General features: G+C 52.7%; 1 protein-coding gene across 1 annotated transcript in view; it reads right to left on the reverse strand.

The window, feature by feature from the left end:
- LOC139281589 (coronin-7-like) overlaps positions 1-19699 on the reverse strand; it is a 55866-nt gene that overhangs the window by 26190 nt on the left and 9977 nt on the right. Inside the window, exons 6-12 of the mRNA XM_070901741.1 lie at positions 17944-18039; positions 15357-15512; positions 7319-7457; positions 6312-6487; positions 5279-5387; positions 3724-3810; positions 453-595 (exon numbers count right to left, since the gene is read on the reverse strand). Coding sequence (XP_070757842.1) covers positions 453-595; positions 3724-3810; positions 5279-5387; positions 6312-6487; positions 7319-7457; positions 15357-15512; positions 17944-18039 — 906 coding nt within the window. The remainder of the gene's footprint in view (positions 1-452; positions 596-3723; positions 3811-5278; positions 5388-6311; positions 6488-7318; positions 7458-15356; positions 15513-17943; positions 18040-19699) is intronic.

The raw sequence follows: 19699 nt of genomic DNA on the forward strand, positions 1-19699 counted from the left end.
AGAGAACGCACGAGAGAGAGAGAGCGAGAGAACGCACGAGAGAGAGAGAACGCACGAGAGAGAGAGAGAGAGAGAACGCACGAGAGAACACGCACGAGAGAGAGAGAGAGAGAACGCACGAGAGAGAGAGAGAGCGAGAGAGAGAAAACGCACAAAAGAGAGAGTGAGAAATCAAATGCAAGAGATTGCACAGTAGAAAAATAGAACGAGAGAAAGAACCACCCCGGGCAGAATGTTGTTGAGAATGGCACTCGAGCCACAAGCTACCCGGTCTGACTCACTGGAGAAGCTCAGAATGTCAGACAGTGGCAGCAATGAATCCTTGTGACTCGGTGCTAGGATGGAATCTTTATACCCACCACAGACCAGTCCAATCCCAAATCACTCTCACCGTCACACACCTAAGGGAAGGGAACCGTCTCCTGCTCCCCACGTGTTTACATTTAACATACCTGGTCTGTATGTCCCCTCAGTACGATCTCTTCTTTCCCTGAACTGAGATTCCAGATCTTCACAGTCATGTCGTAGGAGGATGAAGCCAAGATATCAGATGCCAGTGGATGGAATCTGATGGAATAGATTTTCTCCGTGTGACCTGGCAGAGAACGGGAACGGAAACTCAGTCAGCACACAATGACCTGGCAGCGAGCTTCCAACGCACTCCTGAACTCAGAACTGTGGGTACATGACAAGGTTTACAAATGGCCATTTCCTTTATCAAACCTACTCCTTTTTCAGGAATCAGCCCCTACTCATTATCTCACCATAAACCGCTAATTGTCTTTCTCCATTTATGCTGCCCATTTCAATTGCTTTCATAACATAAGAACGTACAAATTAGGAGCAGGAGTCGGCCATACGACCCCTCGAGCCTGCTCCGCCACTCAATAAGATCATGGCTGATCACCGACCTCAACTCCACTTTCCTGCCCGATCTCCATATCCCTTGATTCCCCGAGACTCCAAAAATCTATCGCTCTCAGCCTTGAATATATTCAGAGACTCAGCATCCACAGCCCTCTGGGGCAGAGAATTCCAAACATTCACAACCCTCTGGGTGAAGAAATTCCTCCTCGTCTCTGTTTTAAATGGCCTTCCTCTTATTCTGAGACTGTGTCCCTAGTTCTCGACACTCCAGCCAGGGACAACAACCTCTCAGCATCTACCACGTCAATCCCCTTCAGAATCTTGTATGTTTCAATTGCTGCTGCAACTTTATAACGCTTTGAGCGACAACGTTTACTTGGCATCTCTTCTCACTCCCTAAATTTTAGACCCTGGGTGGAGAGCTAACAAGAGGATCCAGGAACATCCCCATCCGTGGCAAAGCCCAAAGTACGAGTGCAAGAGACAAGGCGATCCTAGCCTGCCTCCTCCCAAGGCCCACAGCCAGATACCAGGGTCCTGCCAATCCCATTCACTCCACATGTCAATGTGCAGACCTGTGCAGTGCAGCGAACATCACCCCTTGGCTAACTGCTCCACTGCATCGATGACATTGGCATTTACCCAACAATGTGGAAGATAGTCCACATATGTCCTGTCCACAAAAAAACAGGAACATTCCAATAAATTCAATACCATCCTATCAGCCCCCTCCCAATCACCAGCCAATAATGGAAAGTCTCAACAATACTGCGGCAGCTCTCAATGACGCTCAATTTGGGTTCCGTCAGAATCATTTGGCTACAAAATGCATTACAGCCTTGATCCAGACAAGACTTGAAAGATGGGAGTAACCGCCTTCAACATTCAACCAAGTATGGCACCAAGGAGACCAAGCAAACCGAGGTCAATGGAGATCAGGGAAACCCTCCCAGGACGTGCAGTCACGCCTGATGCACAGGAAAATAGCTGTGGTTGTCAGAAGCCAATCATTACAGCCCCAGGACATCCCTGCAGAAGTTCCTTAGGGCTGTGTCCTTGGAGCAATCATCTTCAGCTGTTTCATCAAAGACTTTCTCTATGTCATAAAGTCAGGAGTGAGGCTGTTCACCAATGGCTCTGCAGTTTTCAGCTCCATTAACAGCTCCTCCGATAATGAAGCAGCCCATGCTAGCCTACAGCAGGACCTGCATAACAGGCAGGCTTGGGCTGGGCTGACAAGTGGCAGACAATGACCATCTCCAACAAGGAAAAGCCCAGCGACTTCCCTGACCTTCAACAGCACCACCATTGCAGAGTTCCTCACCATCATTCATGGGTTAGTAAGCGAGACCAGTCATGTCATCACTGTGGCTACAAGAGCAGGGCAGTGCTCACTTGATCACCGCACAATGCCTTTCCACCATCTACATGGCTCAAAACAGTTTGCTTCATCAATGCCCCTGCCACTAGTCTCAATATCTACTTCCTCCACCCTGGCGCATCGTGGCTGCCGTATATACATTTTACAGGGTCCACTGCAGCAACTCAACAAGCTTATTCCCAACAGAACCTCCCAGCTCCGTGACATCCACCATCAAGGAGAAAGTGAGCAATGTCATGGGAACACCACCAGCTCCACATTCCCCTCCAAGTCACACATTATACCGACTCAGACATATTGTTGTTCCTTCATTGCCACTGGGCCAAACCCCAGAGTCAAACATCAGCTCCCTGAATCCACACACCAACTCTCCTGTAACATATTCTGCATTTCAAAGTCCTCACCCACTACATCTCCAAATTAGTTTGCAGACTTAGCCCACAACCTACAGTAAATTTACTGATCTATAAATTCCAGGTAAACAATGGTGAGATGTTGTCCTCAGGAATCTCTCCAAATTCAATCAATTTGCAAAAGCGGCAGCTAGATCCTCAGTAATTACAGTCTGTGGGCTGGATTTTCCGGTGATGTCCGCCTCTGTTTTCGTCCCAGAGGGCGGCAATGGCGGCAGTGAGCCCTTCTGGGCGGGCTGTCAGCTTCCAGCGCCTGGTGGGGGTTTTTGGGGCCGGGCTTTGCGGGGGCGCGGAGCATTACTGCCCGGAAGAGTTGAGCCGGTGTGGAACGCCCCTGGTTGTGACACCAGCTCGCTTTTGGACTCCTGCCCGACCCGTCCGCCCTGCGGCAAACGCGCCCAGGTGGGAACGCCTGAAAAACACTGGTGGTCCAACCTATACTGGCTGCAGTAATATCCATCTCAGGTCAGTGTGTTGGCTTTTTGCTCCTCTTTTTTTGTGATTTATGTTGTGGTGGCTTGGGCTATGGATTGGGAATGTTTTCCGTGTTTGTTTTCCCCCAAGTTTTTTATTCTCCTGGGCTTCTTTCAGAGCGCTCCCGGGCCGGCTCTTTAGCTTGGGATTTTCCCATGCTCAGCCAGCCTAGTGCCCTAAGAGAGGTGTGCAATGCCTCGCTTAGCGCCCCGCCCCACACTCAGGGCCCAGTTGCCCAATTTTGCTGACTGAGGCGCAAACTGTTCCCGGGCACAAACTTTACTGCCCCGCCGCCATTACCGCCCTGAAATCAGCAAAGCCGAAAATCCAGCCCTTCATCTCCTTTAAGGCTCACAGGATTAAGTTTCCTGAACCATGTCCTTGATCTCATTGCACTTGACCATTTTGTAACCTTGCCCAGTCTTTCTTTGCCTGCTGTCTGCCTTTGCCATCCAACTTTAGGCAACTTTATCAGCTCAATTGGCTAAAGATGGTTATGAAATAATTTTAAGAACTCTGCTTCGCACAATATTTTTTAGTTGACCAACAGCAAAGAGACTGAATGCCCGTTTCCCAGCACTCTCTCACCAGAGAGGGTTCTCTCAGGGTCGGAGAGGATTTCCGTGAGTCCTCCAGTTGGAACTTTCCAGATTCGGATCTTTGCATCCTCGCCAGCTGAAAGCAAAGAGTCAAACATACACAGGGTGTCACAGAATCTTACAGCACAAAAGTAGTCCATTCAGCCCATTGTGCCGGCCCTTTGGTAGAGATATCCAATTAGTCCCGCTCCACTGCTCTTTCCCCATAGCCCTGCAAAGTTATTTATCCAATTCCCTGCTGAAAGTTACGATTGAATTTGTGTCCACCATCCTTTCAGGCAGTGCATTCCAGATCACAACTTGCTGCATAAAAAAATGTTTCTTCGTCTCCTCCCAATTCTTTTGCCAATTACCTTCAATCTGTATCCTCTAGTTACCAACCCTGCCACCAGTGGAAACAGATTGAGTGATTATGTTTATGGGTTGACCATTCACCGAGCTACACCCAGAGTAACCATTAGTGATGGGAATGTATGTGCAAGGCTGGTATGGAAGTACCAAGGACTGCACCTAGCACAAGGACTGGTAGCTGCGTCCATGACCGGTTCTTCAGTCACCTCGTCACTGTACACACGCGCACAAACTCAGCTCTTGGTGCACAAGTGGGACCCATCGGATGAGGCAGGAAATACCTCGGCCAGTAATCATGTGAACAGACCAGAAATGGAAGAGAGTCCGGTTAAAGGGGAACAGGCGGTGGAAATAAAAAGATCGATCGAGAAATTGCATCACCAAAGTGAGAGGGGAAAGTGATGTTCGGAGCAAGGCAGCATAAAACACGAGCAGGAAGGCGAGCTGGGATTGGAGAGTGAGCACAGCCGAGTTCCATGGAGAACAAGATAATGGCCCAGAAATCCCGGTTTCTCCTTCCCGCGGGCGTTCGACTGGATTCTAGAGAAAAGATGCGCACCTACCTGAAGCTGCTGCGGCCACGCGAGATCCCGATCCGGAGGCCTCTCCTGACTGCGCGTCGCAGCGCGTGCACGTTGGGACATGCACAGGCCTGGAGCTGGAGTCACATGGCTCTGGGTAGCCAATCAGGTACAGTATATTCTCATTCATAGTAATAGGAGTTTTGTAAGAAGGAAACTCCTATTACTATAAATGAGAAACACCCCAAAACACCCAAACACTACATAAAACATTGAAAAAAACACCTCACATAAATACACGACAAATTAAAGTTGAGTGGGCAAGGTTTTTAGCATAAATATGTATTTTTAAATTTCATTTTAACATTTTTGATATGTTTTTAAACTCTTATGCTGGTAAAAGTAGGGACTTTTACCAGGCACAAGAGTTTTAAGGACATTCGCTGGGCGAGAGATGGGCAAATCGCCCAATCTCTGTCGTGGGAATGTCCTCGCTTCTGAGATGCGTTGGATCTGTCAAGCCAGAAACTTGACAGATCGGAAAAGACGGTTTTCAACGCATGCGCATTGCGCGCCAAAAACCGGCTTTTCCGATACCTTCCCGGGTCCGTAGAAACTCCGTACGGACCTGGGAAGGCCGTGATTTCCGGACCCTGAAGAATGCATCAGTACCGACAGCAAGGCGACTGCAATCGAAGGGATCCCAGCTGAGGTCAGCCACAGCCGTGCTATTCTGGATGGTGGGCAGGGAGCAGTCTGGCAGACGACCAGGTTTCGAGAGCTGCGGGAGACAAAGAGCAGTGAACAGAAAGATCTGCAATGAACCGAACACACAAACAACCAACAGATTTCATAACCCAGAGATAATCTCAATGGACTGGGCAGCAACAGTGGGTCAGATGAGACACCACAAACAGCCAGCACCTTTTTAAAGTGGTAGATACAGAGTTAATACTCTCTCTACACTGTCCCATCAAACACTCCCAGGGCAGGTCCAGCACGGGGTTAGATATAGAGTAAAGCTCCCTCTACACTGTCCCCATCAAACACTCGCAGGGCAGGTACAATACGGGTTAGATACAGAGTAAAGCTCCCTCTACACTGTTCCATCAAACACTCCCAGGACAGGTACAACATGGGTTAGATACAGAGTAAAACTCCCTCTACACTGTTCCATCAAACACTCCAGGGCAGGTACAACACGGGTTAGATACAGAGTAAAGCTCCCTCTACACTGTTCCATCAAACACTCCCAGGACAGGTACAACATGGGTTAGATACAGAGTAAAACTCCCTCTACACTGTTCCATCAAACACTCCCAGGGCAGGTACAACACGGGTTAGATACAGAGTAAAGCTTCCTCTACACTGTTCCATCAAACACTCCCAGGACAGGTACAACATGGGTTAGATACAGAGTAAAACTCCCTCTACACTGTTCCATCAAACACTCCAGGGCAGGTACAACACGGGTTAGATTCTGAGTAAAGCTCTCTCTACATTGTCCCACGAAACACTCCCAGGGCAGGTACGGCACGGTTAGGTACAGAGTAAAGCTCCCTCTACAATCTTTACAGCCCAGGTGATGTCCTGCTCTATGAGTCTCAGCCCTAACTCGGGCTTCTCCTGAAAGCAACACTTTCACATAATCGAGTTGTATTGACATTCAGGTGGGTACAGAGTGACAGAGTTGCCAAGTGATCACCTCCAGCACGGCGATCTGCCCCCCCGACACTGACAGTGGAATGGCAGCTCGCTCACGATTCAAGCAGAAGCCGTCAGACTCGCCCGGCATGGTCAGGTTTAACCCTTTCAGATTGGTGATGTGTGTCTCTCGATGGGCTACAATGCCCTGCAGGTGTCTGAACCTCGAATTGGAGCCTGGCAAATGAAATTGAGAACCAGATGTTGAAAATGTAGTCGTCACGACATGGAAACAGCAACTCACACCCCTCCACCCCTAACCCACCCCTCCGCTCACAGCTCCTGCACCACTCCCACCGACCCCCCCACACCCGCTCACAACTGCTTTCAGCCCCGCACAGTGAGCATACCACACCCAGTCCCGACCCCACACTCTGAGTTTATACTCAGTTTGTCACTCAGATTTTTCTGCCAATCCTCTGCCCCATTGCACATTGCTCGATCCTCAAATTCACTTCCCATTATGGCATCAAATACTCATTAAGAACAGAAGAAATCGGAACAGGAGTAGGCCATTTGGTCCCTCGAGCCTGCTCCGCCATTCAATAAGATCATGGATGATCTGATCTTGGCCTCAGCTCCACTTCCCTGCCCGCTCCCTATAACCCTAGACTCCCTTATCGTTCACAAATCCATCGATCTCCACTTTAAATACATTCAATGACCCAGCCTCTACAGCTCTCTGGGGTAGAGAATTCCAACGACTCACGGCCCTGAGAGAAGAAATTCCTGCTCATTTCCATTTTAAATGGGCGACCCCTTACTCTGAAACTATGCCCCCTAGTTCGAGATTACCCAAGGGGAAACATCCTCTCTGCATCTATCCTGTCAAACCCCCTCAGAATCTTATATGTTTCAATAAGATCACCTCTCATTCTTCTAAGCTCCAATGAGTATAGGCTCAACCTTTCTTCATAAGTCAACCCCTTCTTCTCAGTGTAATAGCAATTCGTTCCAACTCCCACAGAACATTGTTAAGCATTTTCTCAGCTTCTCTCTCCAACTCACCCAAGATGGTGTTCAGAGATTTATGGTTCTGAGGGATTGTTGCAAATTCGTTGGACTTTGTACTGCTGCTCGGCGAAGTGATTGACGAGGAGGTCATTGAGCTGATAGAACTTGATGACGATATCTGTCCACTGTGAACCTGGAAGGTGTTTAAAAAAAAAATACAATCCCATACAGGGAACTCGGGAACAATGGCCGGGGGGGGGGGGGAAGGGACGACATGTAGCAACATTTCCAATTGCTGCGCTCAACATAAATTAAAATATAGTTTACGCTCTTCCTATGTAAAGATGCCAGGGTGAGACTGAAGTGGAGATACAAACACCACAAACAGTAGTTTGCAGGCATGCAGATATTTGAGAGTGTGTCCTGGGCCCTGGCTCAAGCCCTCACTCTCTCCGTGTCTCTGTAATCTCCTCCAGCCCCACAATCCTCCAAACATCTTTATTCTTCTCCAATTCTGGCCTCTTGTGCATCCCCGATTTTCATCGCTCCATCATTGGCGGCCGTGCCTTCAATTGTCTTGGCCCTAAACTCTGGAATTTTCTCCCTTACCCACTCCGCCTCACTCTCTTCCTTTAAGATGCTCTTTAACTAAACTCTTGGTCACCTGTCCTAATGTCTCCTTCTGTGGCTCGCTCTCAATTTTTTTTTTGATGGCGCTCGTGAAGCATCTTGGATGTTTCATTACGTTAAAGGCGCTATATAAATACAAGTTGTTTTTATTGTTGTTGGAGTCTCCAGACACTTTGATTTTATGGATGGATGGACACAATTCTCTGTATCATTGACGAATCTGTTCTCCTAGCCCAAGACATGAATAATACACTACCTGATATTTAATATTGGGGATCAGGTTTTGCTAACTGTAGGACAGCTGTACTGGGTAATTCAAGGTTGTCAAACTTCTATGGAAAGAGACATTTAGATCCATTTATTGTAATTCATATTGTCACCAGTTTTACCCGTAGTCAACCACCCCCCGCCCACACCGAGGTCACATCCGCCGCCAAATATAATGGCCACAAGAGGTCAGAGGCTGAGTATTCTGCGGTGAGCGTCTCACCTCCTGACTGCCCAAAGCCTTTCCATCATCTACAAGGCACAAGTCAGGAGTGTGATGGAATACTCTCCATTTGCCTGGACGAGTGCAGCTCCAATAACACTCAAGAAGCTTGACACATCCAGGACAAAGCAGCCCCCTTTATTGGTACCCCATACACCACCTTAAACATTCACTCACTCCACCACCGGCGCACCGTGGCTGCAGTGTATACTGTCATGTATTCAACCAGCATTGTAACCCATGTATAAACTGACCTAAGTTGTACACCGTGAGAACACTGACCACTAGGTGAGAGACACTCCTAACCTGGACCTTCAGGTATAAAAGGGGAAGCTCCACCCACCTTGATCACTTGAGTGCTAAGGAATAAAGGACAGGTCACAGACTGACCTTCTCTCAAGCATGGGCCTCTTGTGCATTTATACTGTGTAGTAAGGACGTATCAATGGCGACAAGAAACTGGGATTTAAACCACGCGAGCATGGGCACTAGCAGAACAGACGAGAGGTACTGTGTTAAGGAATGGTTGAGACAGAGATTCAACATTGTTAAAGCAGCACACAGTTCTCCAAGCAGACAAGGGCAGTCAGGCATGCCCCAACATGTAGTCGAACCCAGAAGGGGAGTTCGACAGAGACAATGGCAAGCTGAACAGCGATTCACGCCATTGCAAGGGACAATGCGGCCAGTAATGGGGCCATCAACACCTGTTAATGGTGCACTCAGGGGCAGTCAGGGACGATCGACTGGCAAGGGACCTTTTGTTTCAAACCGCAACTCATGCTGGAGGAGTGGAGGCATACATTCAGCCGGAGTTTGCAGAGATGAGCAAAATACCTACAGAAATTGCAGAAATGGACACTGGAGGAAATTGCTGGAAGCTAAAGTTCAACGAGTTCATGTGGAGCACGTATACAGTTCATACACCAGGACGCCACCGATAATGATGAAAGTGCTCCTCAATGGCATCCCAGTATCAATGGAGTTAGACACGGGTGCCAACCAGTCCCTGATGGGTATCAAACAGTTCAAAAAGTTGTGGGCATCCAAGGCCAGGAGGCCAAAATTATCGCCGATTGACGCACAGCTACGGACTGTCACGAAGCAGATCATTCCGGTGCTAGGCAGCGCCACGGTAGTCGTGACCACAAAGATTCGGAGAACAGGTTGCCACTCTGGATTGTCCCAGGTAAGGTCCCGCACTACTGGGGAGGAGTTGGTTTGCTGTCATGAACTGGAAATGGGGCGATGTCAATGCAATTTCCTCTGTGGAGCGAGTATCATGCTCACAGGTCCTGGACAAATTTGACTCATTATTTCAACCCGGCATTGGCACTTTCATGGGGGCCAAGGTAGTGATTCACATAAACCCGGACTCCAGACCAGTACACCACAAGGCCAGAGCGGTGCCGTACGTGATGCGGGAAAAGATAGAAGGCGAATTGGACCATCTGTTGAGGGAAGGCATCACCTTGCCAGTCGAATTCAGTGACTGGGCGAGCCCGATTGTGCCGGTGCTCAAGGCGGATGGGTCGGTCAGGATATGTGGCGATTACAAGGCCACCATCAATCGGGTGTCACTCCAAGACCAGTACCCGCTACCGAGAGCGGAGGACCTCTTTGCGACGCTATCCGGTGGCAAACTTTTTTCAAAATTGGACCTGACCTCAGCTTACATGACCCAGGAGCTGGCGAGTGAGTCGAAGAAGCTGACCACCATCACGACACACAAGGGGTTGTTTGAGTACAACAGATGTCCGTTCGGGATTCGCTCGGCCGCCACGATCTTCCAACGAAATATGGAAAGCCTCCTCAAGTCGATTCCAGGGACGGTGGTTTTTCAGGACGACATCCTCATTACGGGTTACGATACTGAAGAACACCTCCACAACCTGGAGGTGCTACGCAGACTGGACCGGGTAGGTCTGCGACTGAAAAAGGCGAAGTGCGTCTTCCTAGCTCCAGAGGTAGAATTCCTGGGGATGAGGGTAGCAGCAGACGGGATCAGCCCTACTGCATCCAAGACGGAAGCGATCCAGAGAGCACCCAGACCCCGTAACACGACGGAGCTGCGTTCGTTCCTGGGGCTCCTGAACTATTTTGGTAACATTCTTCCCAAACTGAGCACGCTGCTAGAGCCGCTACACGTGCTCCTACGCAAAGGTCGCGAATGGGTCTGGGGGGACAGCCAGGAAAGGGCTTTTAATAGAGCACGCAATTTGTTATGTTCCAACAATCTGTTAACGCTACATGACCCATGTAAGAAACTTGTGTTAATGTGCGATGCGTCGTCCTATGGTGTCGGGTGTGTGTTGCAGCATGTCAATGCCAAGGGTCAGTTACAGCCGGTAGCTTATGCCTCCAGAAGTCTGTCCCAGGCAGAAAGGGGCTACGGGATGGTAGAAAAGGAGGCGCTCGCATGTGTATATGCGGTAAAGAAAATGCACCAGTACCTGTTTGGCAGGAAATTTGAGCTGGAGACAGATCACAAACCCCTAACGTCCCTTTTGGCCGACAACAAGGCCATAAATGCAAACGCATCGGCCCGCATACAGAGGTGGGCACTCACGTTAGCTGCCTATGACTACACAATTCAGCACAGACCGGGCACCGAAAACTGCGCCGATGCACTCAGCAGGCTCCCACTAGCCACCACTGAGGGGGCTACCGAGCATGGTGCTGAGATGTTCATGGCTGTTGAAGCTTTCGGAAGCGAAGGCTCACCCATGACAGCCCGTCAGATTAAAGTCTGGACAAATAGAGACCCGCTATTGTCTCTAGTCAAGAAATGTGTCCTGAATGGGGACTGGGCAGCCACGTACAGGGCATGCCCTGAGAAATTTAAACCATTTCACAGGCGCAAGGATGAACTCTCGATTCAGGCCGATTACCTACTGTGGGGAAACTGCGTAGTCATGCCGCAGATGTGGAGAGAGGTGTTCATCAGAGAACTCCACAATGGGCACCCGGGCATTGTCATGATGAAGGCAATTGCCAGGTCACACGTTTGGTGGCCAGGGATAGACGCAGATCTGGAACTTTGTGTTCACAGGTGCAACACGTGTGCCCAGCTGGGCCATGCGCCTAGTGAAGCCCCCCTTAGCCCCTGGCCATGGTCACGCATCCATGTGGACTACGCAGGTCCTTTCATGGGGAAAATGTTTTTGGTTGTAGTCGACGCCTACTCCAAATGAATCGAGTGTGACATTTTAAATTCAAGCACATCCTCTGCCACGGTAGAAAGTCTACGGGCAATGTTCGCCGCCCACGGTCTACCGGACATCTTGGTCAGCGACAATGGCCCGTGCTTCACAAGCACTGAATTCCAGGACTTTATGGCAGGCAATGGAATTAACCATGTTAGAACAGCACCATTCAAGCCGGCCTCAAACGGCCAGGCAGAACGAGCAGTGCAGATAATCAAACAGGGGATGCTCAGATTCCAAGGGGGTTCCCTACAAACCCGCTTACCACGCCTCCTGTTGGCCTATAGATCCCGACCACACTCCCTCACAGGGGTTCCACCCGCAGAGCTACTAATGAAAAGTACGCTCAAAACCCGATTATCCCTTATACACCCCACCATGAAAGAAATTGTCGAGAGCAGGCGCCAGTCACAATATCACTACCAGACAGGAATGAGAGGGCGCGATGTATTGATGTAAATGATCCTGTTTTTGTCCTCAACTACGCTGCAGGGCCCAAATGGCTCGCAGGCACTGTGGTTGCCAAAGAGGGAAATAGGATTCTGGTAGTTAAACTTACCAATGGACAAATGTGCCGCAAACATGTGGATCAAACAAAAAGGAGGTTCAGCAACCCCATAGAAGAAGCAGAGGAAGAACACGATATCGAGTTCACTCCACCACAGGTGACCGAACACCGGAACCAAAGGGAGGAGAGCCCAGTCACTGTGGGCAGTCCGGACAGGCCTGAGGCACTGCAAACAGCAGACACTCAGGCCAGCGCCCAACAACCGGAGCCCCAACTCAGGCGCTCTACAAGGGAGCGTAAACCACCAGAGAGACTCAACCTGTGATCCCAATAAGACTTTGGGGGGGGAGGTGATGTCATGTATTCAACCAGCATTGTAACCCATGTATAAACTGACCTAAGTTGTACACCGTGAGAACACTGACCACTAGGTGGGAGACACTCCTAACCTGGACCTTCAGGTATAAAAGGGGAAGCTCCACCCACCTTGATCACTTGAGTGCTAAGGAATAAAGGACAGGTCACAGACTGACCTTCTCTCAAGCATGGGCCTCTTGTGCATTTATACTGTGTAGTAAGGACGTATCATATACCATCTACAAGATGCACTGCAGTAACTTGCCAAGGCTTCTTCGGCAGCACCTCCCAAACCCGTGACCTCTACCACCTTGAAGGACAAGGGCAGCAAGCACCCTTGTTACACACGATCCTGACTTGTAAATCTATCGCCGTTCCAAAATCCTGGAACTCACTCCCTAATAGCACTGTGGGAGTACCTTCACCACATGCACAGCAGCAGTTCAAGAAGGCGGCTCACCACCACCTTCTCAAGGGCAATTAGGGATGGCCAATAAATGCTGGCCTTACGAGCGACACCCACATTCCAGGAATGAATAAAAACAATCACATCGAGGCCACACACACCGCCATCACACAGACTTAATGTTGCCCTCCAATCACATAGGCCAAATGTCACCCACCAATCACACAGGCCTAATGTCACCCACCAATCACACAGGCCAAAAGTCACCCACCAATCACACAGGCCAAACGTCACCCACCAATCACACAGGCCCAATGTCATCCGCCAATCACACAGGCCCAATGTCAGCCGCCAATCACACAAGCCCAATGTTAGCCGCCAATCACACAAGCCTAATGTCAACTACTAATCACACAAGTATAATGTCAACCGCCAATCACATAGGCCCAATATCACCTGCCAATCACACAGGCCCAATGTCACCCGCCAATCACACAGGCCCAATGTCAGCCAATCACACAGGCCCAATGTCACCCACTAATCACACAAGCCGAATGTCAACCACCAATCACACAAGCCTAATGTCACCCACTAATCACACAAGCCTAATGTCACCCACTAATCACACAAGCCTAATGTCACCCACTAATCACACAAGCCTAATGTCACCCACTAATCACACAAGCCTAATGTCAACCGCCAATCACACAGGTCCAATATCACCTGCCAATTACACAGGCCCAATGTCACCCGCCAATCACACAGGCCCAATGTCACCCGCCAATCACACAGGCCCAATGTCACCCGCCAATCACACAGGCCCAATGTCACCCACCAATCACACAGGCCCAATGTCACCCGCCAATCACACAGGCCCAATGTCACCCGCCAATCACACAGGCCCAATGTCACCCGCCAATCACACAGGCCCAATGTCACCCGCCAATCACACAGGCCCAATGTCACCCGCCAATCACACAGGCCCAATGTCACCCGCCAATCACACAAGCTTAATATCACCCGCCAATCATACAGAGGCCACAGAACAGGAGTCAGTCATTCAGCTCTGCTATCATTGTTAAGCGTACAGCTCCACCTTCTTAATCCCAGCCCCTCGTCCTTGCTCCACTTCCCTTCATACTATCTGGAAAGCACTGCCTGAAAGGGCGGTGGAAGTAGATTCAATGATAACTTTCAAATGGGTATTGGATGAATACTTGAAGGGAAAAAATGTACAGGGCTCTGGGGAACGAGCGGGGGAGTGGGACTAATTGGATAGCTCCACCAAACAAAAAAGAACTTTCATATATATAGCGTCTTTCACAACCAGCAGACATCCCAAAGCGTTTTACAGCCAATTAAGTACTTTTTAAAAGTATGGTCACTGTAGGAAACACAGCAGCCAATTTGCGCACAGCAAGCACCCACAAACAGTAATGCGATGATGGCCAGATAATCTGTTTCAGTGATGTGGATTGAGACATAAATTTTGGCCCAGGATAACCCCTGCTCTTCTTCGAGTTGGTGCCATGGGATCTTTTACCCGCGAGAGGTGACGTGCGTGGTTTAAAGAGCCGATACAGGTACAACGGACCAAAGGCTCTATTCTGTGCTGTAACATTCTACGATTCTATTATTTTCCAACTAAGTATCTCTCTGTTTTAAACACCTCGACTGACTCTGGACTCTGGAGAAGTGTGTTTCACATTGTCACAACTCTGAAGAGGTATGTTCTGAGGGCTGCATTCATTCAAATTCTAATATTCTGTACACCCTGTCCATGCCCCCACCCCACATTTTTCTGGATTCCACTACAAGAGGGGAGAGTTATTCTCCAACTGCCCATTCAAGCACTTCAGTTAGACCACCCTCTGCTCCAGGGAATATTACCTCAGTCTGTATTCGTAAGACAGTCCCATTATCCCAGATACCATCCTGGCCAATCGCCATGGACCTTCTCCCAGGCGGCTGTACCCCAGGACACCCAGCGCTGAACACATTATTCCAAATGAGATGCAATCACTCTGTATAATGGCTGTGCTATTATATCCTCACGTTGAAGCACAGGCTCCCACCAGCCTTTTTGATCACTTTTAATACCCGCGGGCCACCTTTCTGAGACTTGCATAGCTGGACGCATAATTCCCTTGCTCTTTTACCCTCCCCGCCGCAATGCTTTCCCACTTAAACTATTCCTCTCCGTTATTCTTATCCCACTCACTGTCGATTGAACAGGAGCACTTTACACGCAATGGGTGGGTCTGGTTTGAGTGATAGTCTGGGCAGGGGATCAGGTCTGATTTTCGTGGTGGTTTGTTTAAAGGGGTGGAATCAGCTGGTTTCTCTGGGAGAGTGGGAATGTGTTCCTGCTCCCAAGCTGCACCAGTCTGAAATAATCCAATGGTTTGTGAGACCAGCTCTCACAGGGCCTGTAATGGCAAGTGATCAGTAACCCGCCATTGTGACCAGCAGGATGGGGACTGACTGCTCCTTACTGGTATTCCCGTTCCCCAGGGCACTTCTTTCGGTTCTTCCTCTTCGCTTGCAGCTTGTGCCCTCAGTTGTGTTGAAGATCCCCGCAGGCTGGGCACGGCGTTGGAGACGAACCTCTGCCTGCTGCCTTTCCCTGGGTCTAAACAAACTTTTGGTACCTACAGGAACAAAACCATCAGTTCCAGCAACTCGTGAGTTCACACAGCCCGCAATATATAACTGGCACAGAGTGTGTGTGTGCGCACGCGCGTGGGGGGTGCAGTGTGTATGTGGGGGGAGGTGGGAGGGGAGAGAGAGCGAGGCGGGGGGGGGAGAGAGAGCGAGGCGGGGGGGGGGGGAGAGAGAGCGAGGCGGGGGGGAGAGAGAGCGAGGCGGGGGGGGAGAGAGAGCGAGGCGGGGGGGAGAGAGAGCGAGGCGGGGGGGGAGAGAGAGCGAGGCGGGGGGGGAGAGAGAGCGAGGCGGGGGGGGAAGAGAGAGCGAGGCGGGGGGGAGAGAGAGCGAGGCGGGGGGGGAGAGAGAGCGAGGCGGGGGGGGAGAGAGAGCGAGGCGGGGGGGGAGAGAGAGCGAGGCGGGGGGGAGAGAGAGCGAGGCGGGGGGGAGAGAGAGCGAGGCGGGGGGGAGAGAGAGCGAGGCGGGGGGGAGAGAGAGCGAGGCGGGGGGGAGAGAGAGCGAGGCGGGGGGGAGAGAGAGCGAGGCGGGGGGGGAGAGAGAGCGAGGCGGGGGGGGAGAGAGAGCGAGGCGGGGGGGGAGAGAGAGCGAGGCGGGGGGGAGAGAGAGCGAGGCGGGGGGGAGAGAGAGCGAGGCGGGGGGGAGAGAGAGCGAGGCGGGGGGGAGAGAGAGCGAGGCGGGGGGAGAGAGAGCGAGGCGGGGGGGAGAGAGAGCGAGGCGGGGGGGAGAGAGAGCGAGGCGGGGGGGGAGAGAGAGCGAGGCGGGGGGGAGAGAGAGCGAGGCGGGGGGGAGAGAGAGCGAGGCGGGGGGGAGAGAGAGCGGGGCGGGGGAGGGGGGAGAGAGCGGGGCGGGGGAGGGGGAGAGAGCGGGGCGGGGGAGGTGGAGAGCGGGGCGGGGGAGGGGGAGAGCGGGGCGGGGAGGGGGGAGAGCGGGGCGGGGAGGGGGGAGAGAGCGGGGCGGGGAGGGAGGAGAGAGCGGGGCGGGGGAGGGAGGAGATAGCGGGGCGGGGAGGGGGGAGAGAGCGGGGCGGGGAGGGGGGAGAGAGCGGGGCGGGGAGGGGGGAGAGAGCGGGGCGGGGAGGGGGGAGAGAGCGGGGCGGGGAGGGGGGAGAGAGCGGGGCGGGGAGGGGGGAGAGAGCGGGGCGGGGAGGGGGGAGAGAGCGGGGCGGGGAGGGGGGAGAGAGCGGGGCGGGGAGGGGGGAGAGAGCGGGGCGGGGAGGGGGGAGAGAGCGGGGCGGGGAGGGGGGAGAGAGCGGGGCGGGGAGGGGGGAGAGAGCGGGGCGGGGAGGGGGGAGAGAGCGGGGCGGGGAGGGGGGAGAGAGCGGGGCGGGGAGGGGGGAAGAGAGCGGGGCGGGGAGGGGGGAGAGAGCGGGGCGGGGAGGGGGGAGAGAGCGGGGCGGGGGAGGGGGGAGAGAGCGGGGCGGGGAGGGGGGAGAGAGCGGGGCGGGGAGGGGGGAGAGAGCGGGGCGGGGAGGGGGGAGAGAGCGGGGCGGGGAGGGGGAGAGAGCGGGGCGGGGAGGGGGGAGAGAGCGGGGCGGGGAGGGGGAGAGAGCGGGGCGGGGAGGGGGGAGAGAGCGGGGCGGGGAGGGGGGAAGAGAGCGGGGCGGGGAGGGGGAAGAGAGCGGGGCGGGGAGGGGGGAAGAGAGCGGGGCGGGGAGGGGGGAAGAGAGCGGGGCGGGGAGGGGGGAGAGAGCGGGGTGGGGGAGGGGGAGAGAGCGGGGCGGGGGAGGGGGAGAGAGCGGGGCGGGGGAGGGGGAGAGAGCGGGGCGGGGGAGGGGGAGAGAGCGGGGTGGGGGAGGGGGGAGAGAGCGGGGTGGGGGAGGGGGAGAGAGCGGGGTGGGGGAGGGGGGAGAGAGAGCGGGGTGGGGGAGGGGGAGAGAGCGGGGTGGGGGAGGGGGGAGAGAGCGGGGTGGGGGAGGGTTGGAGAGAGCGGGGTGGGGGAGGGTTGGAGAGAGCGGGGTGGGGGAGGGGGGAGAGAGCGGGGTGGGGGAGGGGGGAGAGAGCGGGGTGGGGGAGAGGGAGAGAGCGGGGTGGGGGAGGGTTGGAGAGAGCGGGGTGGGGGAGGGGGAGAGAGCGGGGTGGGGGAGAGGGAGAGAGCGGGGTGGGGGAGAGGGAGAGAGCGGGGTGGGGGAGGGTTGGAGAGAGCGGGGTGGGGGAGGGTTGGAGAGAGCGGGGTGGGGGAGGGGGAGAGAGTGGGGTGGGGGAGAGCGGGGCGACTGGACCAGCTCCATGGTTAGCAGGGATAGTTTAGTGACCTTAAAAGGACTTACAATGGTGATAAATGAGCTCTCAATTTAACCAATAATTCTACGTCACAACCAGGAAGCTGAGTTCCCTTTAACCCTGAGGGAGTGAATTAAACTCCATGTAACCCTAAGGGAGAACGACGCCAAGCGAGAGTGAAGGTGAGAGTGACACTGACCTGCTCATTAGATCCATTGAACCAGTCCATCGCCGACACTGAAGGAATATTGCCAGGTGTGTCTGGAAATAAATCATCATGGAATTCCTGGAGGGACTAGGATATAACAGACAACAAATAATGATAAAAGCAAAATACTGCGGATGCTGGAAATCTGAATTAAAAACAGAAAATACTGGAAATACTCAGCAGGTCAGGCAGACAAAAGATAAAGATAAAGGGCTAGAACCTCCACTTTTGAGCTTATCGCCCCAAAATGTGCGTTATTTCCGGTGTGGGCGGTAAAAAAGGGTTTTCAGATCTCCGACTGCTCGCCCATTCTCAAACAACTAGTTTAGATTTTTGAAAATGGCCGTTACCGCGAGCGATATCAAATGGGCGGTAGCATTAACTTTTTCTGACCGTCTGCCGCAAAGTGTCACCGTCCTTAGCAACGGCATGGCAATGCTCCATTCCCGCGATTCTGGAGGTGAAGGGTCATGACATGTGCAGAAGAGGAGACAGAGAGAGAGGGAGCTCAGAGGCACTGAAAGCGTGTGTGGCTGTGGTGTGTGCTTGTCTGGCTGTTGTGGGAGGAACGACGGAGATTCACCAGCAGCAAAAAGCCCATTAAGCACCAAGAACCTAGTTGGCACCGAGTTTTTGTCCAACAAACAACATAAAATGGAAGTGATGGAGGAAGCCCTGGAGCTGGTAGCCAGGTACACTGGTGGCAGAGGGCTCCCAGTGGTCCCGGAGCACCACGCTGCACCTCTAGGTGCTGCACCCCTATGGCCAACCACACGAGAGCCAGCAGCAACATCTTGCTTATGGCTCAGAGCACGCTCGGGACCGTCCTCTCTCGTATCCGTCCAAGCAGCAGTTCAGCCATCACCCCCGCCCCCCTCAATGAAGCATCGCCTGAGGACCTCCTCGGCCAAGCGGTTTGGAGTCAGGAGGGTAAAGGGAAGGGGTAGAGGTGGGGAGGAGTGGTGGGGAGGGGGAGGGGGGAGTCGGTTTGTACAGAAATACTGATGATTTCAGACTAATGTTCGGTTTAAATGTTTTTTATTTAACAAAACCTTGCAGCACATTGGCTCAGATAGCTGCACCATTACATGCTGGTGATTCCTTATCAAAGGGTATAATCACACCTAACTTCAATCAACTTAAACTTTAACTGACAGCAAGGTGATGCCCACCATTGATGTATCACCTGCACACCCAGCAGTGCGTCAGCCTTGTAGATAACACCAACGTTCTTTCAGGCAAAGCGATCATTGATGAGCTCCTTACGTAAAGCTCTTGCAGCGATCATGTCACCATGGTCCCTTTCATGTGGTCTACAGGGAGGCGGGGGCATGGTTTCAGCATCAGCCTGATTGTCTGGGCCGATGTTAGCGTCCACCTCCTCATCCTCCTCTTCCTCTCTCTGGTGAGGTGGACTGTCAGACTCATCAGGCAATTCTTGTCCCCTCCTGATAGCCAAGTTGTGTAGCATGGAGCAGACCACCATGAATTGAGCCACCTGCTCAGGGTGGTATTGGAGCTCACCTTCCGAATGGTCCAGGCATCTAAAGCGCTGCTTCAGCACTCCAATAGTTTTCTTCATGATATTGAGAGTTGCTCTGTGGCTCTCGTTGTATTGCCTCTCAGTCTTGGTGTGGGTGTCATGCAGGGAGGTCATTAGCCAGGTGGCGAGGCCATATCCTTTGTCACCAAGCATCCAGCATTGACCTTGTGGCTCATTGTTATAAACAAGTCAGATACAGTGCTC

Source organism: Pristiophorus japonicus, chromosome 15 (assembly GCF_044704955.1).
Source record: "Pristiophorus japonicus isolate sPriJap1 chromosome 15, sPriJap1.hap1, whole genome shotgun sequence".
Taxonomy (NCBI): Eukaryota; Metazoa; Chordata; class Chondrichthyes; family Pristiophoridae; genus Pristiophorus; species Pristiophorus japonicus.